Source organism: Peromyscus maniculatus, chromosome 23 (genome assembly GCF_049852395.1).
Source record: "Peromyscus maniculatus bairdii isolate BWxNUB_F1_BW_parent chromosome 23, HU_Pman_BW_mat_3.1, whole genome shotgun sequence".
Lineage (NCBI taxonomy): Eukaryota > Metazoa > Chordata > Mammalia > Rodentia > Cricetidae > Peromyscus > Peromyscus maniculatus.
This window is the reverse complement of record NC_134874.1, coordinates 23,057,466-23,083,934: the sequence shown is the minus strand read 5'-3', so window position 1 is coordinate 23,083,934 and position 26,469 is coordinate 23,057,466. Positions and strand designations below refer to the sequence as shown.

The following is a 26,469-nucleotide window of genomic DNA, read 5'->3' as shown; positions in this document are numbered from 1 at the left end:
CTGACCCACCCTGACCAGTCTTGGGCTGTTTACTAGTTTCTCTTTGCTGTCCCCCTGGTTTCATCCCCTCTCCTTCCTCTTGTTTTAGAAACAGATGCAGTCAGACCCACACAAGCTGGACTTTGGGCTGAAACCCGAGTTCCTGAGCCGTCCTCCAGGCCCTAGTCTCTTTGGAGCCATCCATCATCCCCATGACCTGGCGCGACCTTCCACTTTGTTCTCTGCTGCTGGTGAGTTCAGAGGGTGGGCTGGTGCAGAAAGCTGACAGTTCCAGGTGGTGTTTGGGCTCGGTGTCCCCAACCTCTTAATAACTACATAATACAATGTATACCAGCTTGTGAGGTAGTACCCCCACATGGCTAGGGAGATGGGCCCTGCTTCATCGACACCCCTCTCTTTTATTCATCATGGGCCCGAGAGATAATCAAGCTGGGTGTGCTGGCACACACTTATAATTACAACAGCAGGGAGGCAGAGACAGGCCAGCCCCTGGGATTCACTGGCCAGCTAGCCTAGCTCTATTGGTGAGTTCCAAGCCAGTGAGAGATCCTGCCTCAAAGAACAAGATGGAATTGAGTGTGGTGGCCCACACCTTTAATCCCAGCACTTGGGATGCTGAGGCTGGCAGATCTTTCTGAGTTTGAGGCCAGCCTGGTCTACATAATACCTGCCTACACATGAATGTATATATACACACACACACACAAAGAGATCTGTCCATGAGACTTGTGACCTGTTCATTCACACTGCAACTCATTTCATCTCTGAGACTACACACTCTCAGTGTCTCCATGGTGCAGAAGGTCAGGCTAGGGAAGAGGGGAGAGGGTATCAGAGAACTGTCCCTTTCCACTTAAGGTACTCATGGGCCAAATGTAGTAGCTGTATGGAATATTGGGGTGGTATCATAGTTTCAGTTCTATTGATAGAACAGATGCCCCAACCAAAAGGCAATTCTAGGAAGGGAAGGGTTTGTTTGGCTCACACTTCCAGGCTACAGTCCATCACTGAAGGGAGGCCAGGGCAAAAACTCAAAGCAATTAATCCATGTTGCATCTGCAGTCAAGAGCAAAGAGAGAATAAACACATTCTAACTGCTTGCTCTCAAAGCTCAGGGCCCTGCCTAGGGAATGGTGTTGCCCACAGTGGGCCAGGTCAGTTAATAATCAAGACAGTCCTTCACAGACATACCCACAGGTCAACCTATCTAAGTAATTCCTCAGTTGAAATTCTCCTAGCAGGTCATTCTAGGTTATGGCAAGCTGACAGTTAAAACCAACCCTAATAGAACTGGGAATGTGGCTCAGTGAGTAGATGCACTTAGGGGCAATCTCTGTGTCCTTAGTTTGATTCCCTGGGACCCACATGGTGGACGGGGAGAGCTAACTCTTGAAAGTTGTCCTCTGCCCTGTACCCATGAGTTGTAGTGTGAGCATGCGCACGCGTGCGCGCGAACACACACACACACACACACACACACACACACACACACACACACGTCCTCTTGGTACCAAGTGTCCTTAATGATTCAGTGTTTTCTTCACTTTTTGGAGGCAACCTGGTGGGTTTGGGAGTCCCTAAGTAGAACAAGTTGACTTTGAATTTAGTCCCTGCTTCTGCCTCCCGAGTACTATGATGACAGTTTTACCACACTTGGCTACTGTTCAGTCTTTTTGGTTTTTCGAGACAGGGTCTCTCTGTGTAGCCCTGGCTGTCCTGGAACTCACTCTGTAGACCAGGTTAGTCTCAAACTCAGAGATCTGCCCGCCTCATCCCCGAGTGCCGGGAGCATGTGGCACACACCTGGCTTCCTTTCTTTTCTCTTTTTTCTATTTCCTTTTCCTCCTCCCCCACCATGCTCTCTTTTGATGCAGGGTCTGATGTAGCCTAAGCTGGCCTTGAACTCTCCCTGTAGCCGAGGCTGATCTCGAACTTCTGGCCCTCCTGTGTCCGCTCACCGGGGGCTGGGATCACAGCCCAAGTGCCACCACGCCTAGTTTATGTCATGCCGGGGATTGAAGCCAGGTCTTCATGCATTCTGGTTAAGCACTCTACCCATTGTGCTACACCTCCAGCCCACTCGGTACTTCTTAAAGCAGCCCTTTAGGATGCCGTCCCTGCCACAGAGCTCAGCAAATAGTTGAGAGTGGTGGCGTGCAACATTAGTGGTCATGACAAGCACAGTGGCTTCGTGTGCTCACTGTATGAATCAGAATTTATCCTTAGGAACAGCAACGGTGAAGGAGTCCACCATTTCTGACCCTTAGGGAACGTGTTCCACATCCATCCTGCCTGCCGCCTTCCTAGGCTGTGAGCCAAGTGTCATGTTTAGCAGACCCATTGACTCTTGCACGGAGCGAGAGAGATGTGGCGGCTTCAGTACAGTAGCCCTGTGGTCAAAGCAAATAAATCACCCTTGGGGGTGGATGGAATTGCCAGGGCCTCAGGTTTTCCTCCTGTGGGTTCTGCCTGGGGAATGTATTTGAAGGCTCTGTTACCATGGCACCTAGCTCTGAGACCAGGATACATGGAGAGCAATTTTGGGAACAAAATAGAGAGATTTCTCCCTGGACTTCATTGCAGCCAAATGGATGAATTGGCTCCTTTTGCTTCAATAATCCTGGAACTGCGGGCATCCCCAGGGGCCTGGGTCTTTGTCAGAGCATTAACTAGCATGTCCTACACAGTATGTGGCTCAAATTTTGTTTGGCTGGCAGCATTGGTGGTGACTAATGAAGGCTATGGAATAAGTTCACTTTATGCAGATGAGAAGTTGGATTTTACGTCTCAGGATATGTGGATAGATAACCCCTTAGGTGCCCTTCACATCCTGAGAATCCAGCGTGTATCCTTATGTGCTGAGCCTTACTCTGCAAATCCAGGCCCATGGGACCCTTGCTGTCTCCAGGGACCAGTGATGAAAAAGAAATGGAGGGCTGGAGAGATGGTGCTGTGTAAAACTGTTTGTCATGTAAGTGTGAGGACCCGAGTTTGAATCCCCAGAGTCTGGGACTCGTGTCTGAGTGTCCTTCAGATGCCCTTGGTGAAGCAAGATCGCCAGAGCTTCTTTCCCAGCCTCCTTAGGGCTGCCTTTCCAGCCAGCATTAACAAGTGAAGCTTTTAAGAATACTACCCTTCCGTAATTCACACACACAAACACGCACGCACTTCTGTTCTCTCTCTCTTCCTTTCCAAGCTTCCTGCAGGAAAGGAATCTGATGTGTTTTTAAAGAAATATAAACTGAGGGGCTGGAGAGATGGCTCAGTGGTTAAGAGCACTGACTACTATTGCAGAGGACCTAGGTTCGATTCCCAGCACCCTCGTGGTGGCTCAAAACTGTCTGTAACTTCGCTTCCAGGGAATCCAACACCTTCTGGCCTCTGCAGGAACCAGGCACATGGGTGGTACCTATGTGTACATGTGGGCAAAACACTCATACATACAAAAATTTTAAAATAGTAATAAATTTGGGCCAGCAAGATGGTTTCCGGGAGTAAAGGTGTGTGCCAACAAGCTCATCAACTGGGCTCGATATCTGGCTTCTACATGGCAGAAGGAGAGAACCAATTCCCAAAAAGTTGTCCTTTGGCCTCCACACGTGCACGCAAGCATGCATCCACTTACACACACACACACACACACACACACACACACACACACACACACACACACACACACACACAGTAAGTAAATGTAACTTAAAAACTCAAATTGACCAAATAGAAAACAAGGAAGAAAATGTAGTCAGATAAAAAAGAACGGTAAATTAAACCTGGCTTCCCTGGCAGGTGAAGTAGAGACTATTAAAGCCAGTCACTCGGTCCTCGATGTTCTGTTTTGTCTGGTTAAGTTCTGTGACGGTGTCTCCTAGCTTAGGCTGACCTTGAACTCCACATATAACTGAAGATAACCTTGAACTTCCTGGTCCTCCTGCCTCTGCCTCCTCAGTGTTGGCATGGCTGGCACACGCTGCCCTACCCAGTTTATGCAGCGCTGGCGATGGACCCCACGGCTTTCTGCACGCGCTAGGCAAGCATCCCATCAACCGAGCCACGCTGAGGGTTTGGAGGTTCAAAACGGGAATGAAGTATCTTTTCCTGGCACTGGACATTGGGAGGTTGAGAAGGCTTAGCCTCCCATCATTCAGTGTCAGCTCCCGGCAGTACCTTTGGTGCTGTGAGCCTTGTGAGAGCCTTTACGGTGGGTGCGAAGAACCTACGCGCCCCTCAGGAAGGAGAATGGGACTTGGCAAGGGTCTCCTCAGTGCAGCACTGTCTGCAGCATCAGGACCACCTGTGAAGTGAAAAACTCATCCCTGATGTGCGGAAGAGGAAGCCCTTGGCCCGCCGCTCTACTCTAAAGGCGCCCAAGAAGCCCTGGAGGGACGAACTCACGTCAGTGTTTGCAAAGCTGTATCTCTGCAGACAGACTTGGTTATAAAAGCCCCCTGTGCTCTGGATGTACCCCGTCCCGCTAGCCAGGCCTAATGCTGCTGCCATCTCCATCATACAGAGATAATTGGGGGGATGATGGGTCAGTCGGTGAAGGGTTTACTGGCTAGCACGAGGACCCGAACCCATATAGCTGGGCATGGCAGTGTGCATGTATGATCCCAGAGCCAGGGAGGTGGAGCCAGGAGGATCCCCAGAGCTCACTGGTGAGCCGGAGTAGCAGTGAGAATTTCTAGGTTCAGTGATAGACCATAAAGGCACAGGGTGACTGAAGAAGACATTCCCCATTAGCCCCAGGACAACACATGGCACATATTTGCACATATACCCACATGTATATACACATGCATGCAGCAAATTATTTTTCTCATGGTGGCTAGCCAATCTTAGTTATCGGGGACTATGGGGGTCCGGCCCCTCGATAGTCCCCTCCCAGGGTCTGGGAAGAATCTACAACCAGCTGATAATTAATCTTTAATGAGAAGAAATGAATCTATGTACACGAAACTCCTTAGTTCATACACTTTATTATTCTGTGATAGTTCTCTCTCTACACAGCTTCTATTCTGCTCTCATGTTTAGCTCCTTTCTTGCCTGGTTTCTCTATATTTATCTGTTGTCCCCTCTAGGTTCTATCTTAATTCCTTCATCTAGTTCTGTCCCTTCTAGGTTCTCATCTATCTAGTTCTTTCCCCTATCAGCTCCTCTCCCATCTCCTTCTCTCTCATCTGGTTCTTCCTCATCTTGTTCTTCCCCATCTGGCTCTTCCTCATCTTCCATCTCGTTCCTCTAGTCCTCTCTTTTAGCCCTTCAATCTAGTTCTTCCCCATCTCAGTTTGTTCCTCTCAAGTTCTTACCCATCTAGTTCTTCCATTCTCTTTTCTCTTCTCTGTCCCCTTGTGCCCTGGGAGTCCTGGTATATATACACTTACAAGCAGTATTCCCTTAGCAATGCAAAACCAGGCTTCCAGGGTTAAATGGAGGGGTGATAAGAATCACATAGGGAGGTAATAACCGTTAATTATCGTTTGCAACCCCAAAGGGAAGTGACCAATGGGGAAATGAATTAACTAAAGGCTTAATTCAGGTAATATCTAAGAAGAGGGCTCTTATGTGCTCAACTATAATCTTAAACATGATTGGTAGAAAGTGTTAAAAATCTATAAGTTGCTAGGTCAATGGGAGAAAATAAAACTGTCTTCTTTTTTTTCCTGTGGCTCCTATCTGTTCAAGCTATCTGCCATTTTTCTGCAGGGTGGGGGAAAGTGTGCTCAGTCTCTAGGCAACCTGTGTACAGCTAGATGCCTCTGGTGATAGTTAAAGGGTGATCTGGAACTGGAGGTAAGGTTTGGGAAAGGAGGAAGTAAGGCTTAATTGGCACATCCACCAGGCCTTCTCAAACAGGTAGCCTGGATGCTTAAGTCTGTTCTTGGAGAGAACAGAGGTATGACTGATAAGGTACTTTCCTCCATCTGGGGATGGACCTGGCCGGATGCTACCAATGATGATAATTACAGGGAGGCTTGAACTAGGGTTCTGGCTGAACATAGCTGTTGGCGCAGAAGGTTATCTAAATATTCCTAGAAGTGGTTAGGTAAGGAGTTAGCAGTCTATAAAGTTAGTAAGGCTGTAAGAAAGGAGGGTCCGAGCTGAATTGTGTAAAGCTATTACTTAACATCCACCTGACCTAGGCGGTGTCTCCTTGTGGAATTTATCTTAAATCAGGAGACTTGCATGTGGACTTTTATTACTGCTAGTCCTTGAAAGTAGCCAAGGGAGAATCTGATTCCAGAGGAAGCCTTTCCTGAGGCTGTTCTCCAAATACCTGGAATGTGTATGTCCAGAGAGTGATCGGTCCACGCTGTTAGCCCTTCTTAGGGAAAAGTCAATTGGGAAAGCTATGAAGGCACACATCATTTTCATAACAGAAGACAGCTGATACATAACAAGCCAAGTAACACCAAAAACTCCTTGGGATTTGGCTTCCTCTGGAGGAATTCCCTGATTCCTCCAGGTAGTGACTTTGCCATAACCAGCTGAGTTCTTATGATATTGCTGTGGCCCGCAGCACTTAGTTTGCTTTCCGTGGTGGTGATAAAACACCATAAGCAAAAGCCACTTGGGGATGAAGTTGTTTCTTTAAGCTTACAGTCCATCATGAAGAGAAGTCAGGGCTTACACCCGGTGGCAGGAATCGAAGCAGAGGGCATGGAGGATCATTCGTCACTGGCTTGCTCTACAGGCTCACAGTCACCTTTCCTAGACCACCCAGGAGCCCCTGGCCAGGGGTGGCACCACCCATGTCAATCATTAATGGAGAAAATGCCCCCCCCCAGCTTTCCTCTCAGGCCAATCTGATGGGAACATCTTCTCAAATAAAGTTCCCTCTTCCCAGATGGCTCCAGCTTGGTATCAAGTTGACAAAAAGCTGAGTGGGCCACCAGTCCAAGTGGGAAAGATGGGAGGGCGACTTCTCTGGCCCCTAACAGGAATATTGCCTGTTACCAGGTTGTATCTGCAGAAGCTGTGGATGCAATGGAATCTGACGTCAACGCGTTTTCTTTGGTCCCTCTGGCAAGGGCTTTTTTCTAAACTCTGGCTTTGTTCTGTCTGGTTGGTTTTGCAGGTGCTGCCCATCCTACCGGGACCCCTTTTGGGCCGCCACCTCATCACAGTAACTTTCTCAACCCTGCCGCTCACCTAGGTGAGTCAGAAAGATGAGGGGATCCTCCTGGCAGCTGAATCATGGTACCCGCTAAGCCTTCCACGGAGGGACCCTGGGATCTCCAGCCCCAGAGTGGGTGGGGCATGGTAGCAGCAGTGTGAGGCCGCCGATCACATCCACCGTCAGGAAGCAGAGAGAGATGGATGCTGGTGCTTAGCTCACTTTCTCCTTTTTGCTCAGTCCAGGAGCCCACCCAGTGGGCTGGTACCCACACACTGAGAGTATCTTAACCTAATGTAGGCACTTCCTCACATCTGTGCCCAGAGGTCCCCTCCCCCGCCCCAGGTGATTCTAGATCCAGTTAAGTTGTCATTTGGTATGAACCATCACAGGGGCCTGGGAACAGGGAAGTATCCCTTGCCATCTCAGAACATGTGTGTTTGGAGTGGACTCACCCTACCTAGAGAGGACCCCTGTGGGTCCCTCTAGCAGCTAGAAAGAAAGATGTGTCAAGCCTAAGAGAGCTGCACTGAAGAACTGCACTCTTTACTTTTGGTTTTTCACACTTTATTAACATGTCTCTTCTTAGGAGAGGCAGACTTCCTCTGCCTGTCCATTTAACATTTCCGGGAAGTGTGTAGTCAGTTGAAGACAGTGGTGCCTGGTGGGGAATGTATAGGAAAATTATTATTTATTATTATTATTATTGGATTTTTCTTTTTGAGACAAGGTCTCCATGTAGCCCTGGCTGTCCTGGAACTCTCACTGTAGACCAGGCTGGCCTCAAACTCACCAGAGATTTGCCTGCCTCTGCCTCCCAAGTGCTGGGATTAAAGGCATGTGCCACCACCACCCGGCTTTTATTACGTTTATTTTATGTGTATGGGTGTTTTGTCTAAATGAAGGCCTGTGCATGTGCCTGCATTGCCCTCAGAGGCCAGAAGTGGGTGTCAGGTTCCCGGGACCTTGGCATTGCAGACAGTTGTGAGCTGCCCTGTGGGTGCTGGGAATCGAACCCCAGGTCCTCTAGAAGAGCAGCGGTACTCTTAACCACTGAGCCCTCTCTCCAGCCCGGTATCCTCTCATTCTTGTTCACGCCTGTAGTCTCAGGAGATAGAAATGAGGCAGGAGGATTCGCTCAAGTCTAGCCTTGACTTATATCAGGATTGAAGGCAGCCTGAGGTAAAGGAGCCGTGTCTAAAGCAGTGAGAGACCGAGACAGAGACAGACAGAAACCTTTGGCAGGCGGGAAGGCAGCTTAGAACGCTGCGTCCTGAGTTTGCCCAGTGTCATCCCAAGGGCAAAGCTGGAGTCTTAGAAAGGGGGGCACTCTGGGGAATGAACCCCTCGGGACTCTTGCTACCCCAGGGCCTGTATCGAAGGTCAGGGATACCCTTCCACGGTCCAGCGGGAGAGTCACGGGGCAGCAGAGGGTCTCTGTCGCGTTCCCAGCTCCCAGGCCACCTGTGTTCCTCCCTGACATGTCCCTGACCACTGTCTGTCTCTTCCTTCCCCGTCTCATTCACAGAGCCTTTTAACCGGCCGTCTACGTTCACGGGCCTTGCCGCAGTCGGCGGTAACGCCTTCGGGGGACTTGGAAACCCTTCAGTTAGTGAGTACTTCTCCGTTTTTATATCTCCCTTGCGCGATTTCTCTGACCCATATATGGCTTTAGACCTTTGGAGGGAAAAGGAGATTTTGCTTTCGGGGAAAACCAATTTAAGCTGAGTATATGGGTCAGGGACAGAGCACTTGCCTAAAATCCCCCCCGAGAGGGCCTAGGGGCATGGCTCAGTGGTAGAGAGCTTGTCCAGCATGGGTAAGGCCTGGAGTTCCACAAGTACCACCAAAAGTCATTTAGAACCAGAGAGAAGGGACAGGTGTGGTGGCGCACGCTGTTAATCCCAGCCCTCAGGAGGCAGAGGCAGGCGGATCGCTCTGAGTTCGAGGCCAGCCTGCTCTGTAGAGAGAGTTCCCGGCCTGCCAGAGCGGCACAGTAAGACCCTGTTGAAAAATAAAATGAAAATGGAGGTACCATGAAAGGATCGTGTCATTTGGAGATGGAGAGATATAGCTTGGTGGGTAAGAGTACTTGCTGCTTTTACAGAGGACCCAGGCTTGGTTTTTCAGCACCCATGTGACAGCTCATGACCGTCTGTAACTCCAGTTCCAGGGCATCTGAAGCCTTCTTCTGGCCTCTATAGGCTGGCCATCAGGCACACATACGGCACACATATGCATACATGCAGGCAAACACCCATACACATAAAGTAAAAATCTATAAAATGTGTGTGTTTTTAATAGAGGGTATGTCTAAAACACATTTGGGTCAGAGCATTCCAAAACCAGGTTTAATTTAACAGTGACCGTCGGGTTTAAGTACACAAGCCGCCGCTGTAAGCAGAGCACACTGTTGATATAGGCTCTGTGCATCAGGAACGGTGCTGTGTTCAGTCACTACAAGAAGTCGACTTTGGCTATAGCTGAAAAGAAAAAAAAATTATGTTCACTTTACTTTTGATGTGGCAAGATTGAAAAGAGTAGGACGGAGATTACCAGGCCCAGGGATGACTCCGTGGGTAGAGAACCTGACCTGGCCTGCAGGAAGTCCTCCATTCAGAAACAGTGGAATGGCACAAGCCTGTGATCCCAGCTCTTGGGAAGGTGGAGGCATTAGGCTCAGCCTTAGCTACTTAGGGAGTTCGAGGCCAGCCAGGGATCCGTAAGACCTTGTCTTGAAAAGAAGGAAAAGGAAGCAAGCGAGCGAATAAACAAATAAATAAAAACACAGCATGCAGATCCGTGCGTTGTCCAGGACACCATCCCGCATGGTCTTTTTGGATGTTCATTGTTAACGAATGCCGGAAAGGGTAACGTTCGGCAGGGTGTGGTAGGCCGAGGACCCGTGGATTCGGCTGAGCCGGCCTATTCATCTGTCATCCGGTCATGATGCACCTTTCTGCATGCCTGGAATTTTGCATGCCCGCGTATGTCCGACGGAGTATCTGCGTACCTGCTCCTCCGTCCCTTCTCACTTTTTCCTCTTCATTGAGTTTTTTTTTTTTTAAGCTGTGAGTTGCTTCTGCAGTGTAGGACGAGAGTCCCTCTAATGAGTGTGTTAATCTTTCCTTTTCCAGCTGCCAATAACATGTATTCATTTTAACTCTGAATGCTGTTAAAGTTTTTGGTAAGTACCTTCACTCCGGCAGGCCTCTACCGAGATTCCTCTGAAACCTTTTTTTGTTCTCCACTTCACCATTTCAGCACCCAACTCAGTGTTCGGCCACAAGGATAGCCCCAGTGTGCAGAACTTTAGCAATCCTCACGAGCCCTGGAACCGGCTGCACCGAACGCCTCCGTCGTTCCCGACCCCTCCGCCCTGGCTGAAGCCGGGGGAGCTGGAGCGCAGTGCGTCCGCTGCAGCCCATGACAGAGATAGAGATGTAGATAAACGAGACTCCTCCGTTAGTAAGGATGACAAGGAAAGGTACGAAAAGAAACCGCCCTGTGCCGCCCCGTGCCAGTCAGAACCAGCCGCCTCCCCCTCCCCCTCGCCCCAGCCTCTGTCCCAGCCTTGTGCTTACAGCCGTCTGTAGCCCCCTCCCCCCCCCAGTTCCTGTCCAGTCAGTACCACTCTGTGGTACCTGAGCCGATGGTGACCTGAAGCTACCACTAGAAATACAGTGCAAGGTGCCGGTCTCAGAAGCAGTGACCCATACCAGCCACCCAGAGTCCCTGGAACATTAGTGTGTCCAAGTAGACATCTTCCTGTAGACAGGCAGTTGGAGCTTGGAGCCAGACACACACAGCATGAATCCGCCATGTTTTTGCGTTTGAGTCGCGAAGTCCATCCAATCACCCATAGGTTTTGTGGTTTTGGTTTTATTTTTATTTATTTATTTTTTTGGTTATTCGGTTGTTCTTTTATTTATTTATTTATTTATATTTTCTCTTTTCACTCCCTTTTCGTTTGCTTCTAGTAAACCATGTTTACATTGCCTCATCCTCTTTTTTCTCAAGTGTCATCCAGACTCAAGACCCCTGGGGCTCACAGGCAATCAGTACCATGTCCTTGTTGTTGTTTTTTACTAATCTGAATTTAGACAGCAGCACCAGGAAAGCTCTGCTTTGCATTCGGTTTTCCGGGGAATTACTAATTTTATTAACCATGGTTGTCTCCGTACTAACTAACCCTTTCCTGAAAATTCTATCTGCGAAGAAGAAATGTCTCAGTGTTTTTGTGCAGAATGCCATAGGCATTCTTCACAAAATATGTTCTTTTCTTTCTCCAGGCTGTTTTTGTTTTGAAGGAAAAACTGATTAAGTCCTATCAGGATAGACCTGGCAAAAAACAAACAAAAACACCCCATCCCCTATGGGTGATTCCTTTGTGTACTTGGGATTGAAATTTAAGTTTGCTCGGTAGGAGATGCACTTAACCCTGCAAGTGTAAGGACCTGAGTTCACATCTTCAGCATCCATACAGAGCTGGGCACAGTCGTGTGTGTGTGTGTGTGTGTGTGTGTGTGTGTGTGTGTGTGTGTGTGTGTAATCCCAGAGATCTTGTCCCACCTTGCCTGTGTGTCTAACACCCAAGACTGTCCTCTAACTTCCACAGTCGCTTGATGGTATGCATCTGCAGGCATACACACATGCAGACACACAGAAAAATTCTCATTTGATTCAGGTCCTTGACTTGCCTTTACTCAGCATTCAGATTCTAAATATGACCGATAAAGTGGCACACACCTTTAATCCCAGCACTCCAGAGGTGGATGCAGGTGGATCTCTGTGAGTTCGAGGCCAGCCTGGTCTACGTAGTCCAGCCACGGCTACCTAGAGAAACCCTATCTCAGAAAAATGAACGGATAAGATGTCTCTCATAATCCATCATGTTGCGTACTTTGGGTTTTCTTGGTGGAGAAATGGCCTCTTGTATTGAAGTCAGGAAACTTGAAAGATGTTTTTCTTCTTCTTTTCCCCTCTAAGGCTATTCTTGTCAGTCTCTGTGCATTAGCAGGAAGCAGATTTTGTAGGTCAGCTGCCCCGCGCACCTCACTGTTGTCCTCTGCACTCCGGTCTCTGCCACTTTTGGTCCACACAACCTCTGGCTTCTCCCCTTATCTACTACTGCACATCTGTCCCGGGATGCATCCTGGGATGCATAGCTCTCTCCCTCTCGACTCTCAGAGTTAGAACTGTTTATCTTCTGTTCTTCTGCCTCCTATCCCCCGTCCATAGACATGTCCTGACCAGGCCAGGTCCCTAAAAGTTTGTTTTCACGGTCTCTTCCTGGGTCCTCTCCTACAGCATCCTCAGTCAGCGAGGTTCTGTGTTCTGACCCCCGTGTCCGTTATAGCTTTTGGTCTGTCTACACATCAGCTTAGAGCTTTCTGACTCTCCAGTAATCTGGAGGGTGGGGCTACCTTTCCAACCACCCTTGGTGTGTATCTACATTCTTCCGCCCGAAGTAGTGCCTTTGTTCCAAGAGTCAGCTGCTGCAAACAGCCCCTTTGTATTAAACCCTTCCCCACCTCAGCTTTATATCCAGAGTCAGAAGAAAAGTCTTTAACTTGTGTTGGGGCTGTATTCTTAACCCATAGCTATCCTGAGAAGCCAAACAGGTCGACTGTCTTGCAGTAATTCCTCCATGACCACCCTGCTCCACGATGGCTCTCCATACACATCCTTGGTGACCTTGGTCAAGGCAGGTCCCTAGGACCCCCACTCACCCTCATCCGTAGGCCTTCACCCACGACGCTGCCTCTAGAATCTGGATGAAAGAAGGTGGCTGCCGCAGACCACTGTCCACTACCTGGGTGATCTAGTCCGTCCTCACACCACCATCTCATCGAGCGATCCTTGCCTGGTTGGCAAGCCCATCTCATTTTGTCCCCCCTCTCCTCCTCACAGGGAAAGCGTTGAGAAAAGACACCCCAGCCATCCTTCCCCAGCACCTCCCGTCCCGGTGAGCGCCCTGGGCCATAACCGCAGCTCCACCGATCCGACGACCAGGGGTCATTTGAATACTGAGGCTCGTGAGAAAGATAAACCCAAAGAGAGAGACCACTCGGGATCCCGAAAGGACCTGACCACCGAAGAGCACAAAGCCAAGGAAGGCCACCTGCCCGAGAGAGACGGGCACAGCCACGAGGGACGTGGAGCAGGCGAGGAACCCAAGCAGCTGTCCCGGGTGCCGTCACCCTACGTGAGGACACCGGGTGTGGACGGCACCAGGCCTAACAGCACCTCCAGCCGGGAGGCCGAGCCACGCAAGGGTGAGCCGGCCTATGAGAACCCCAAGAAGAGCGCCGAGGTCAAGGTCAAAGAAGAACGCAAGGAAGACCACGACCTACCCACAGAGGCCCCGCAGGCCCACAGGACCTCGGAGGCACCTCCACCCAGCTCCTCAGCCAGCGCCAGCGTGCACCCGGGGCCTCTGGCATCCATGCCCATGACCGTGGGAGTGACTGGCATCCATGCCATGAACAGTATCGGTAGTCTGGACAGGACACGCATGATGACCCCGTTTATGGGCCTCAGCCCGATCCCGGGGGGAGAGCGCTTCCCGTACCCCTCTTTCCACTGGGACCCCATGCGGGACCCCTTGAGGGATCCTTACCGTGACTTGGACATGCACCGAAGGGACCCTCTGGGCAGGGACTTCCTGCTCAGGAACGACCCCCTGCACCGGCTCTCCACACCCCGGTTGTACGAAGCCGACCGCTCCTTCAGGGACAGGGAGCCTCATGATTATAGCCACCACCACCATCACCACCACCACCCGCTAGCCGTGGACCCTCGGCGGGAGCACGAACGGGGCGGACACCTGGATGAGCGGGAGCGGCTGCACGTGCTGCGGGAGGACTACGAGCACCCACGGTTGCACCCCGTGCACCCCGCTTCTCTGGACGGACACCTCCCACACCCGAGCCTGCTCACGCCAGGCCTGCCTAGTATGCACTACCCTCGCATCAGCCCTACCGCGGGCCACCAGAACGGACTGCTCAACAAGACCCCGCCCACCGCGGCGCTCAGCGCCCCACCTCCGCTCATTTCCACACTGGGGGGCCGCCCGGGATCCCCCCGGAGGACTACGCCTCTGTCGGCTGAAATCCGAGAGAGGCCACCGTCCCACACACTGAAAGACATCGAAGCTCGATAAGCCCTGGAGGAGCGAGGTGGACCTCAGAGTTGGGGGGAAACCCAAGGGATACTCCCCCAAGACTCAAGAGACAACTCCTGCGCCCCCAAATCCGAGAGGTGCAGAGCTCCAACTCTTCCCCTGGGGGAAAAAAAAAATTGGACAGAGACTCCGTTTGGATGTTGAAATGTTTTTGTATATTAATGTTGGGATTTTTCAGACCTTTTAGCCAGGTCCTGTTTGTTCTTACACTTCCTTACTTTTTAGTTCTGTCGTTCTTTGCATAAAACTTTGATTTGAACCAAAACGGTGAAGGTAACAACACAAAAGGATCTGATGATAATGGGGGTGGGCTGGGGGGGGGGCATCGATCCGTCACCCCGAGCTGTCTCAGAGGAGGAGGCGTGTACATAGAGTGTAAAAAGAGATTGCTTCATGAGCTGACGGTTCATATATGCAAAAGATAAAAGACGAAAGCTTTACTTGTACAGATGTAAATAGGAAAGATTAAGTAACATAATACATTAATACTTCTTCAAATGTGCTATTTACAAGTCTAATATCAGCGAACGCGGCCCTCTGAGGAGGAGGAGGAGGAGGCCGGGTTCCCATCTGCTAACCCTTCAACTATGCAATGAATAGGAGGGCTTTTCCCCAAAGCCCATCTAACTCAAAGGAGCCTTTTCAAGTCCATTTACAACATACTTAAGGTCATATTTTCCCTGAACAAGCACTTACCTGAGATGATGTTATACAACTGTTTTCCTTTTTTTTTTGTTTTTTTTTGTTTTGTTTTTTTTGTTTTTCAAATGGAGAAGCACCCCTCCCCCCATTTTTTTTTTTTTGTTTGTTTGTTTTTAATCTGGAACCCAGGCTGGAACTTTGCATCTGAAGTTGTTGCTTGTGGTCTTCCTGGGGCGAAATGGGGAAAGGTGCACCCCACCCCCACCCCCGGAAGTGTAAGAACCAGAAGCAGCTTTGCCCAGGGAAGATGGGATTGTTCTTTGATAATCAGGGGCAGGTGGGCCGTGTCTGCCAGACAGGTGACACAGACAGACAGGTCACCAGGATCTCTGGTCACCTCTGATGCCGTGGTGATGCAGGGCAGCTTCAAGTGGAAGCCGTGCCCTCCCCACCCCCAGCCCCGGGGTCCTATATCTCATAGCATGTCCACACTTACTTGTTCCATAATGTGATTCAAGGACACTCACGCAGGTCCTGAAAGAAAGCTGTACCGGTTTTCTCCGCGGATGGGTATGTTTCCAAGGTAACTGACCAATTGAAGGTACATGGAGCCCCAATGTGAATAGTTGTTATTTCAATAAGAAATGGAAGCCTGGGAAGTAAATCTTGTAAGAGCCATCAGGAATTACAGAGGGCGAAAAGTGGCAGAGAGAAGTGTGCGTGCGTGTGTGTGCGCGCTCTTGTGCAAGTGTGTGTGTGTGTGTGTGTGTGTGTGTGAGTTTTCATCAGTCTTAATGTCTTCATGACACTTTTATAAAGACATCAACCCTCTTGTCTACATATTTGGAGAGAATATGACTTTACTAGCCGAGAAAAATACAATATATCTTGTCTACTGGCCTGTAAAATACATGTAAGAAATAAAAATTAGTTCCATTTGGTCCTCTAGTATATTAAAGTGCTACCTGACATTGTTATCCTGTTTCTTTGTTTTTTTCCCCAAAAAAAAGAAAAAAAAAAATGTAAACTACAGACCATTGTTTTTAACAGCAGAGAGATCTATTTTAGTAGTCAACTGAAGGTTTAGTTGTGAATTCAGATTTTGTGGACACCAGACGTGTGCAGTGTTTTTCTTTTTTCTTTCATCTTTCTTTTTTGTTTGTTTTGTTTTGGTTTTTTTTTTTTTAAGATGACAACTAAAAAAAAAAAAATTCCCCAGGATTCTGTGCACTGAACCTATAGTGGTAGTTCTCAGCATTGTAAAGGGGTTGTTCTGTACAGGGCTTTCTGCTGTTTCTCTTGTATGTAAAAAAAAAAAAAAAAAGGAAAAAAAAAAAGAAAAAAAAAAAGTCCTTTCCGGATCCTACTCAGTCAGGAAGGGAGGCAACGGGGATCTTTAGCATGTCTCATTGGAGGAGCCTTCTTGTGTAATGTAAATGTGCCATGTTATTAAAAAATGTGAACCAAGTTTTCAGAGTTTCTTTGTGTGAGGTGCCACTCATAGTTAGGCAAAGAAGCCCCCAACAGTCTAGACCAAGTTCAAGAGAAAGGATACCCCCCCAACCCCCTACCCCTGGCCTTGCATCATCCCCCCCCCTGCCCTCCCATGGCCGGAGCGGTAAGGTCCTCTTCACAGTGGCGGGTCACCCTCTTGAACCAGGTATGGACCAGCAGCTGGTCCAGCATCCTTTGGTGATGATGCGTTTGTTTGTTATGTTTTCATTTTGTATGTTCTGAATAAAACTAGCATCCCCAGGCAGCGGGTTGTAGCTCCCATGGGTCCATAGTGTCTTCACTTAGCATGCACAAAGCCCTGAGGTCCACCCCCAGCACTGAAGAAATTAGATGTGGTTCCCACCTGTAATCCTAGGATTTGGGAGGGGGGGGGCAGAAGGATTAAAAATTCAAGGTCATGACCAGTGGGGTGGCTCAGCAGGATAAAGCATTTGTCACCAAGACAACCCGAGTTTCATCACTGGGACACTCCATAGAAGCAGAGAATTTACTCCTGAAAGTTGTTTCCCTCCCTCCCTCTCTCCCTCCCTCCCTCTCCCCCCCCCCCACACACACGTCTGTTCTCACTGTTCAAGGTTGCCCTTAAAGCCAGTCTGGCCTACATGAGACCCTGTCTGAAAGAAAGGAACAGGGTGAATTCCTTGTTTTAGACTATAAAATTGGGCTAGGGAGCCAGCTGGAGGGCAGGGTCAAGCCACTGACTGAGTTCTGTCTTCATATGCTAGGTCCCCTCAGTAGGAGAGAGCTAACGCATAAAAGTTGTCCTCTGACCCCTACAAGTGTGCCCACACACATATATGGCATACACATGTACAAACATATGAAAATGAATGAATTTTTCTTTTAATACTGCTCAATTCCCTGTTTGGATTAAGGCGATCAAGGTCAGCTGGAACGAGGTGGCTGCTGGGTAAGCTGTGGACACAAAAGAAGACAGAAACCAGGGATGCTATATGGCAGTGGTTCTCAACCTTCCTAATGCTGCAACACTTTAATACAGTTCTTCATGTTGTGGTGACCCCCCCCCCCAACCATAACATTATTTTGTTGCTACTTCATAACTGTCATTTTGCTACTGTTAGGAATCATAATGTAAATATCTGATATGCAGGATATGTGATATGCGACCCCTGTGATACCCAAAGGGGTCTCGACCCATTGGTTGAGATCCGCTGCTGTATGGACTCCACAGAGCTCTTGGAAAAGTCTAGGGACGTGTGACAAGATTCCTGGTTGCGGGAGGGACACAAGGCGAGCTCACAGGCTTATAGAAGCTGAGCTGGGAGACTGGAGAGAGGGCTCAGTGGCTAAGAACACTTGATGTTCTTACAAATTTGGTTCCCAGCACGTAGGTCACACAACTACCGGCAACTCCAGCTCCCAGGGACCCAACATGCTCTCCTGACCTCCAATGTACCCAACATGTATGTCTGTGTGCCTCCCCCCCCCCCACATACAATAAATAATAAGATTAATCTAAAAGCAACCGACCAACCTGGAGAAGTGTCTTATCGCCAGAATACATCGCAGGAGAAAAAACAAACAAAATCCAACAATCCCTAAACCTGAAATGGCCAGAGCAACAATTGAGGAAAAGCCCACTTGGCTTAGCACCATTTTATAGCTAGAGGGACTGCCAGACTAGAAATAAATAAATAAATAAATAAAAAACAAAGAGGGGAAGAAAATAAAACCAGTGGGTTGGAAAATACACCAAATCCCGGACTTTGCTGAATCCAGCGCCGCAGGTGTCATGGATACTCCTCGAAGTGCTATTTCTGGCAGACCTCACTGCCTCTTAACCATACACCTATTTCAGTATCACCATCTGCAGCATCAGATCCTGGAAGAGTCGCTCTCCAATCAGTCCTGGTGGCTGGTCCCCGAGGGGCTTTGATTCATCTCCGCCTTTGCATATTCCCCCTCTAATTATATTGGGCGCCTCGGCATTGATGGGTACCGGCACCAATTTGATTTCCTGCTAACCTATGGATGCTCTAATTATCTCCACAATCTCTGACTGACAATGATCTTGTTACCTTCTAATGGTACATGACAAGTGAAATAGCGAATATAATGATGCGATAATTACCGCTCTGGATGGATATTTGTGACGGGCGGTGGCTGTGCATCCCTTTTCTGCCTCAATCAACGCGGAGGGAGAAAATAAGATACGACTGTTGACGGTCTGTATGTACCGCGCATAAAAAGGAGGGGAAGACAGAATTCTGTGGTACACTTAGCCAAGACCTCTTTACTGTTCGACTTTATAATTGAAAAACAAGTTAGGCCTCTGTGGCAATAATGGAGCTGAAAGAGGAGATCATATGAGCAGGATGTGTGTGTGTGTGTGTGTGTGTGTGTGTGTGTGTGTGTGTGTGTGTGTGTGTGTGTGTTTAAATTCTTGACATTTTGTGTGCAATTCTGAAAAATCTATTAAATGTAGGATGTTTGCCAGAATACAGTTGGTTCTTGATGAGACAGAAAGTTAGGGGTTGGGATCTCTGTTGGTACAGTGCTTGTCTAGCATGCAGGAAGCCCCGGGATCCATCCCCAGCACTGAATAAACAATGATGGTGGTACACGCTGTCATCTCAGGACTCAGGAGGCTGAGGCAGGAGGATCAGAAGTTCAAGGTTGTCCTTGATTACATATCAAGTTTGAGGCCAGCCTGGGCTCCATGAGACCCTGTCTTAAAGAAAAAGAGAGGAAAAGAAAGGAAAGAATTCTTCGTGTTATTCTGCAGTCCGGAGCTGCTGGTTGTCTTTGGCTGTCACCACAGACGCAAAGCCAAAGTAGTATCTCAGGTAGAAAGTGCTAGAAGCTTCCGATGAAAGGCATGGTGGGAAAAAGCCCTTGAGACAGCATTTACAGTCTAGCTTTACCTGCCTGTGTCCTTAGCAACCTGAGAAAACCCAGAACCTCTCTAGATCTGTTTCTCTATCCTGTCCATTTCCAGCTGCCTGTGCTGGTGACCTAGGGCCTTGAATGTGCTGGGCAAATGCCCCCAAAATGAGTCACACCCCCATCCCCTCACTGGGAGATTCTAGGCAGGTGCTCTACCACTGAGCTACACCCCCAGCCCCTCACTGGGGGATTCTGGACTGGCAATCTAATACTGTGTGATGCTCCTTAGCCCTAGGAACTCAGGGTTTTTTTTGTTTGTTTGTTTATTTGTTTGTTTGTTTTGTTTTGTTTTGTTTTGTTTTGTTTTTTCAGAGCTGAGAACCGAACCCAGGGCCTTGTGCTTGCTAGGCAAGCACTCTACCACTGAGCTAAATCCCCAACCCCGAGAGATTGTTCTTTTGAGACACAGGTCTGTGAAACCCAATCTCGTCTTGGACTCCTAATCCTTCTGCCCCTACCTCTCAAGTGCTGGGATTAGAGGCATGTACCCTCATGTCCAGTGAACTCAATTTATTAATGTAGAGTTGTTGGCAGCCTTGGGCAGTTGGCTAGAGACAGTTTCAGGATGCAGCCAAGAAGCACTTTCCTGAGACCTTTACTCCTCAGAACCAAGATTCTTGATTTGTCTGCAGAAAAAATTCCAGAATGAGCTGGCTTCTAGCAGAGTTAGTTTATTAGGAAGAGCTTTTGACACAGATTTTAGCAAGCATGTGAGCAGAAAGGCTCTAAGAGGCAAGAACACACCCCAGAACACTATGAGCTTCTCAAGAGAAGATTCGGTTTCTGTGACTTAGCAGCAACCATATATGTATAGGATTTTGGTTGCTTCTGAAACTATATCTCAAAAGGTTGCTAAGAAATTCTTGCTTCTCTCTCAGTAAATAAGATTGTAGGGTGGCCCTTACAGGTACATTGAATAGTTCTGCAAGCTGATAAGAACCTGGGTCACAGCCCAGTGGTGGTAGCTCATGTCTTTAGTCCCAGCAGTTAGGAGGTAGAGGCAGGTGGGTCTCTGTGGCCAGCCTGGTCTACAGAGTGAGTTCCAGGACAGCAGGGCTACACAGAGAAATCCTGTGTCGGAAAAGAAAGAGAGAGAGAAAGAAAGAAAGAGAGAGAGAGAGAGAGAGAGAGAGAGAGAGAGAGAGAGAGAGAGAAAGGAAGGAAGGAAGGAAGGAAGGAAGGAAGGAAGGAAGGAAGGAAGGAAGGAAGGAAGGAAGGAAAAAGAAAGAAGGAAGGAAGGGAGGAAGGGAAGGAAAGAAAGAAGGAAGGAAGGGAGGAAGGGAAGGAAAGAAAGAAGGAAGGAAGGAAGGAAGGGAAGGAAAGAAGGAAGGAAGGAAGGAAGGAAGGAAGGAAGAAGGGAGGGAGGGAGGGAGGAAAGAAAGAAAGAAAGAAAGAAAGAAAGAAAGAAAGAAAGAAAGAAAGAAAGAAAGAAAGAAAGAAAGAAAGAAAGAAAGAAAGAGAGAAAGAGAGAAAGAAAGAAAGAGACCCTGGGCCACAAGGGTTAAGACAAGTCTTCCTCCACATAAGAATTCTTGTCATATTCTTAACACTTTCCAGGCTTGCAGCTGAGAAAGAAGCAAGGCCATGCTCAAAGGTTATACGTGTTTAGGCCTGTTCTGTATGGTCCGAAGAATGATCTATGGTAGGTATGCTTTTGGTTTTTCCTGAGTGAATCTTTTAAGTATATAGCAAGCAAAAGGAAAAGACTAAATATGGGTGAACGGATACAAAACCCGGTCAAATCGAGTGCTGGCCACCTCCAGCAGAGAAGACTGCAGTAGTTCAGCTGGGAAAGGCGACAACAGGTAATATCAAAGCCCGGGTGACAAACATCCGGCAGAAAACAGCTGGGGAGGGTGTGTTGAGGCAGCCAGCTGGATTCCTGATCAATAGCCGCCAGGCAGAGCAGCATGGTCCTTCAAGTGATGCTTTCAAGAAACAAACAAAGATCAGTAGATAGAGAGCTGTACAGAGCCAGCAAACATACAAATACCCTTTATCTCTCTCTCTCTCTCTCTCTCTCTCTCTCTCTCTCTCTCTCTCTTCTCTCTCTCTCTCCTCTACCAATCACCTTTTTATGTATCTATCTATCCTTTATCATTCATCTATCTATCTACCTATCTATCTATCTATCTATCTATCATCTATCTATCTATCTATCTATCTATCTATCTATCTATCTATCTATCTATCTATCTATCCATCTATCCATCTATCATGTCTTACTATGTAACCAAGGCAGCATCCAATTTACAATCTTCCTGCCTCATCCTCCTGATGAGAATTCTCCCTGTCTCCCCAGCTGGTAATTTTAAAAATTCCACTCTCCTCTCTCCTTTCTTGAACCCAGGCAAGCACTCCTCCAATGGTGGACGCCTCCAAATCTCCACTGCAGAGTCTACGTAGCGTCTCTTTCTTCCTATCTTCCTTTCTTCCTCTTTGACGAGGTCTCACTTGCGGGTTGCAGCATCTCTGGAACTAGAACCCTCCCTCCTGGAGGGACAGGGAAGCTCACGAGACTCCCCAGAGTAACAAGCTTTATCATTTTGGGAAAGCTCCTAAGATTGACAAGAGTCCTCCTCTTCCTTGCTGGCAGAGCCAGAAAGCTGCTGGGAGAAAACTCTTGAACCTGCACAGCAGCTGCCTATAAGAGATTGAGGCCTATTAAGGGAAATCTACTTCCTCTCTGATCTAACCCCAGGATTAGAATGTTATATACTACGATCCCATAATGGTTTGAAAGAAAATGGTCCCCAAAGGGAGTGGCACTATTAGGAGGTGTGGTCTTGTTGGAGGAAGTGTGTCACTGTGGGGGCGGGCTTTGAGGTCTCTTTTCTCAAGCTTCACTCAATGCAACAATCAGTTGACTTCCTGTTGCCTCTGGGTCAAGTCGTAGGACTCTCAGCTCCAGCACCATGTCTGCCTGCCTGCTGCCACACTCCCGCCATGGTGATAATGGACTGAACCTCTGAAACTGTAAGCGAGCCGTCCCGATGAAATGTTTACTTTATAAGAGTTGCCGTGGTCATGGTGTCTCTTCACAGCAATAAAAACCCAAACTAAGACAGAACCCCTCCTTTAAGTGTTAATTCAAGCTGGCCGGTGGTGGTGCACGCCTTTAATCCTAGCACTCGGGAGGCAGAGGCAGGCGGATCTTTGTGAGTTCGAGGCCAGCCTGGGCTACAGAGCAAGATCCAGGAAAGGCACCAAAGCTACACAGAGAAACCCTGTCTCGAAAAACCAAAAAAAAAAGTTAATTCAGCTGGGCTGTCAATCATCTGACTAGGAGACTACCCCTCAAGAAAACTGAGTCACCTGAAAACATGCTAAGGAGATGGGAGGAATAATATCCCCTTAAAGACATGATGTACTTACAGGTCATCCCTAGATTAATGCCAAGCCTGTCCATTTTCCTGAGTTCTAACTCAAAATATGACTTTTCTCCTTCCGGTTTTTTTTTTCCTTCTCTCAATACCAAATCCTAAGCAGGATCCAAATCCTAATCTTTGGGCTTGTTTCTCTGAAGACTCCCTTACCCCATTGCGTGCAGACTTCTGTTGCTGGCCCTGACTCAGATCGTTTGATTTTTATGTCCACTTCTCTACCTTTATCCCCCCAGCCCCTGCTGGGATCCTGGTTTTTTTTTTGTGTGTGTGTGTGCTTTTTTTTCTCTCAAACTCTAAAAAAATTCGTCAAACCTCCTTCTGAATCAGTTTTTAATTTCTTTCATCAAGAGATCAAGAACTTGCAAAAGCGAGCCGCCAAATCCTCCACAGCAAAGGGGCATGGATGATACCATGATGCAGAGACCTGCCTCCAAAGAAGCTTAGACAGAAAGCGCCCTGGCCTCCTGCTTGCTATTGCGTACGGTGGACACCAGAGGGAGCTATGAGAACGTAGTTTAGTTGAATCTGGCAGGGGGCGCCCATGCGGAGGTGATGGAAGAAACTTGGAAATCCAAGACAGGAACAGGTATCGCTCTGACGGTGAGGCTGCCTGCGAGCTAGCTCTCCAGAGGTCGGGGCAACTGGTGTGACCATCCCATCCATGGAATTCCTGCTGTATCCGGCTTCGTCGGCCCTCTTCCCTTTCTTCCTTCTCTTTTTAGCATGCCCCCCTTCTTCTACCTGTCTAATTTGAAGACTCGGGGCTCAAAGTTGTTTGCTTTCTCTAAATTGGAGTGGCTATCATAAGGATGCCTTAAAAGGTCACACGCTGCCAGGCCACCGCCTCTGTCGTTCACAGAAAGGCCGCAGGGCTGGAACCTCCCTCCCAGCCCCTCACATCCAGGGGCTCTCTGAAGTAGCCTGAGCTCAGAGGGCCCGCTTGCCACCTCTCGGACGACTGCCCATCAAGGCATGCCTGTAGGAGATCATGGGTCATCTTGTGTACCCTCCAGGCCTGGGCCAAGAGAAACGGTCACTTTGTGTGATCCTCAGAGAGTGCTGAGAGCCAAGCTGCCGGGTCACACTCTATCTCACCCCACACAGCACTGCTCCCACAAACGTCAGCCTCCGGTTTCCACTTTCTGCCCCTTTTCCCTTCACAGAGAATGTCTCAGCCACAAAGAGGATCCCAGTCTCCTATACATACATGCCCCAGAACGCTGGGGGAGATGTAGGGGTTATTCTGTCTGATTACTTTTAAGAAGCACACACAGGGACTTAGGAGAAGCTTCAAGCTGGATCTGTGCATATGTGGAAATACCACAGTCAATTTTACAGTTAATATGAATTAAAAATACAATGTTAAGATTCAGAGCATTTATCTATTATTATTATTATTATTATTATTATTATTATTATTATTATTATTAATTGGTTTTTCAAAACAGGGTTTCTTTGTGTAACAGCTCTGGCTGTCCTGGAACTCACTCTATAGACCAGGCTGGCCTCCAACTCACAAAGATGTGCCTGCCTCTGCCTCCCGAGTGCTGGGATTAAAGGCGTGCTCCACCAGCACTGGACACATTTAGCTGTTACTGAAGTGCAGGGCTGATGATGGGATCCAGAGCCTTGTAAGTGTTCAGCAGGGGCTCTACCACTGAGCCACACCCCAGCCCCTCACTGGGGGATTCTAGGCAGGTGCTCTACCACTGAGCCACACCCCAGCCCCTCACTGGGGGATTCTAGGCAGGTGCTCTACCACTGAGCCACACCCCAGCCCCTCACTGGGGGATTCTAGGCAGGTGCTCTACTACTGAGTCACACCCCAGCCCCTCACTGGGGCATTCTAGGCAGGTGCTCTACCACTGAGCCACACCCCCACTGGGGGATTCTAGGCAGGTGCTCTACCACTGAGCCACACCCCCACTGGGGGATTCTAGGCAGGAGTTCTACCACTGAGCCACATCCCAGCCCCTCACTTGGGATTTTTAAATATGTGCTCTACAGCTAATTATATTAATTATAGCTAATCCCGGTTCTCATCCCCCCAAAAGTCTTGCACAGGGTGGGATAACTCATTGAGATGAGGACAGAGCCACGTCAGGACATAAAGGACACAAACATTTAGAAGCCAACAGAGCAGAAGGACCTGTCAGAGAGGCCAGGGTAGGGAGGCAGAAACAGGTGGATGTATTAGCCAGGGTTCTCTAGAGGAGCAGAGCTGATAGAATGAATATATATGGGGGATCTATTAGAAATGGCTTGCAGGCTGTGGGGCAGCTAGGTAGTGGCTGTCTACTAACAGCCCAAGAATCCAGTAGTTGCTCAGGATTGTGAGTCTAAAATGAGGCTGGGTATCTCAGCTGGTCTTTGGTGTATGTCGGAATCCCAAAGAAGTAGTGTCTAATGTTAATGAAGGAATGGACTTGCCAGTGAGAGCAAGCAGGCAGAGAGAGAGAGAAAGAGAGAGATTCCTTCTTCTATGTCCTTTATATAGGCTGCCCATTACACACCAAAAGGTGTGACCCTGACTAAAGGTGGAGCTTCCTAGCTCGAAACATCTGGATTAAAAGGGAGGTCTTCCTACTTCAAACGACTGAATTAAGAAAAACCCCCTCACAGGGGTAGTTAATTCCAGATGTAGTCAAGAGGACAGACAAGAATAGTCATCACAGCGGGCGGAAGAGCTGTTGGGGGGGCCAAGGGAGGAGGCATTTCAAACAGGAGGAAAAGAAGAAGGGCAGAGAGAAAAGAGAGAGACAGAGAGATAGTGATAGAAACCAAGAACAAGGAGGAGCCTGGCTTTTCCGTAGTGAAGCCCCACTGTTGAGTCTCGGTCAGGTTTAGCAGCGCACAAAGAAAATCATGTTCCTGGCCACCAGGGGGCACTCTGGACCAGTCCATCTGAAAATTTTACAGAAAGTAGAGAATATGTTTGTTCAGTTTGTGAGTTTCTCTATGTCCTTGGGGTTTTCCTCCTCCTCCTCTTCCTCCTCCTCCTCCTGTCCTTTCGATAGGGGCTGTTTTATTTTCATTTAGATGAAGTCTCCCTGGGCACCCAGACTATACTGAAACTCACTATGTCACCTTCTGGCTCCTCAAACTCCTCATCCTCTCCCCTCTGTGGGCCCAGCACGCTGCTCCACATCTGGCTCTGTGCAGGTCTCCTGTGTTCACAGAGGCCGCTATGCACTGACGACGGCTGTGGGGTTGGCTTCATGCTCCACTGTATCATCTACCATGAGAGGACAATTGTATTTAGATGTATTAAGACAATGTGACATCTCAAGTTAGAACATGTGGGGTGAGTTAGGTGTGAAGCTGGAACAAGAGGAATTTAAGGGAGCCATAGAAGAAAGCCTTGCTGGGATGCTCAAGCAGTTGTCTGTATCACTTCCCTGGATAAATAGCCGTAAGGGTCCTGGAACGCATTTTGGTGACCTGCTGGGGAGGGGAAGTCAGCTCCGGAGTCTGCATTAAAAGGGCACTAATTTCCTGTATAAGCGCCCCACCCTCATAGACGAAGACTCCACCTCGCAATACTGTCAAATTGAGGATTAAATGTCCATTTAAGGAGTGCGTGTGTGTGTGTGTGTGTGTGTGTGTGTGTGTGCGTGTGCGTGTGCGTGTGCGTGTGCGTGTGCGTGTGCGTGTGCGTGTGCGTGTGTGTGTGTGTGTGTGTGTACACCTCGGTGTTCCTCTTTCCAGTATGGCTG

At 48.6% G+C, this 26,469-nt stretch overlaps 1 protein-coding gene across 5 annotated transcripts in view; it reads left to right on the top strand.

Annotated features, from left to right (window-relative positions):
- Auts2 (activator of transcription and developmental regulator AUTS2) overlaps positions 1–15,922 on the top strand; it is a 1,133,868-nt gene extending 1,117,946 nt beyond the window's left edge. For all 5 annotated transcript variants that reach the window (XM_016002484.3, XM_076560553.1, XM_076560552.1 and 2 more), the window contains 5 exons: positions 89–230; positions 7,079–7,156; positions 8,646–8,729; positions 10,382–10,604; positions 13,031–15,922. In XM_016002484.3, coding sequence (XP_015857970.2) covers positions 89–230; positions 7,079–7,156; positions 8,646–8,729; positions 10,382–10,604; positions 13,031–14,282 — 1,779 coding nt within the window. In that variant the 3' untranslated portion in view covers positions 14,283–15,922. The remainder of the gene's footprint in view (positions 1–88; positions 231–7,078; positions 7,157–8,645; positions 8,730–10,381; positions 10,605–13,030) is intronic.
- The last annotated feature ends 10,547 nt before the right edge of the window (positions 15,923–26,469 follow it).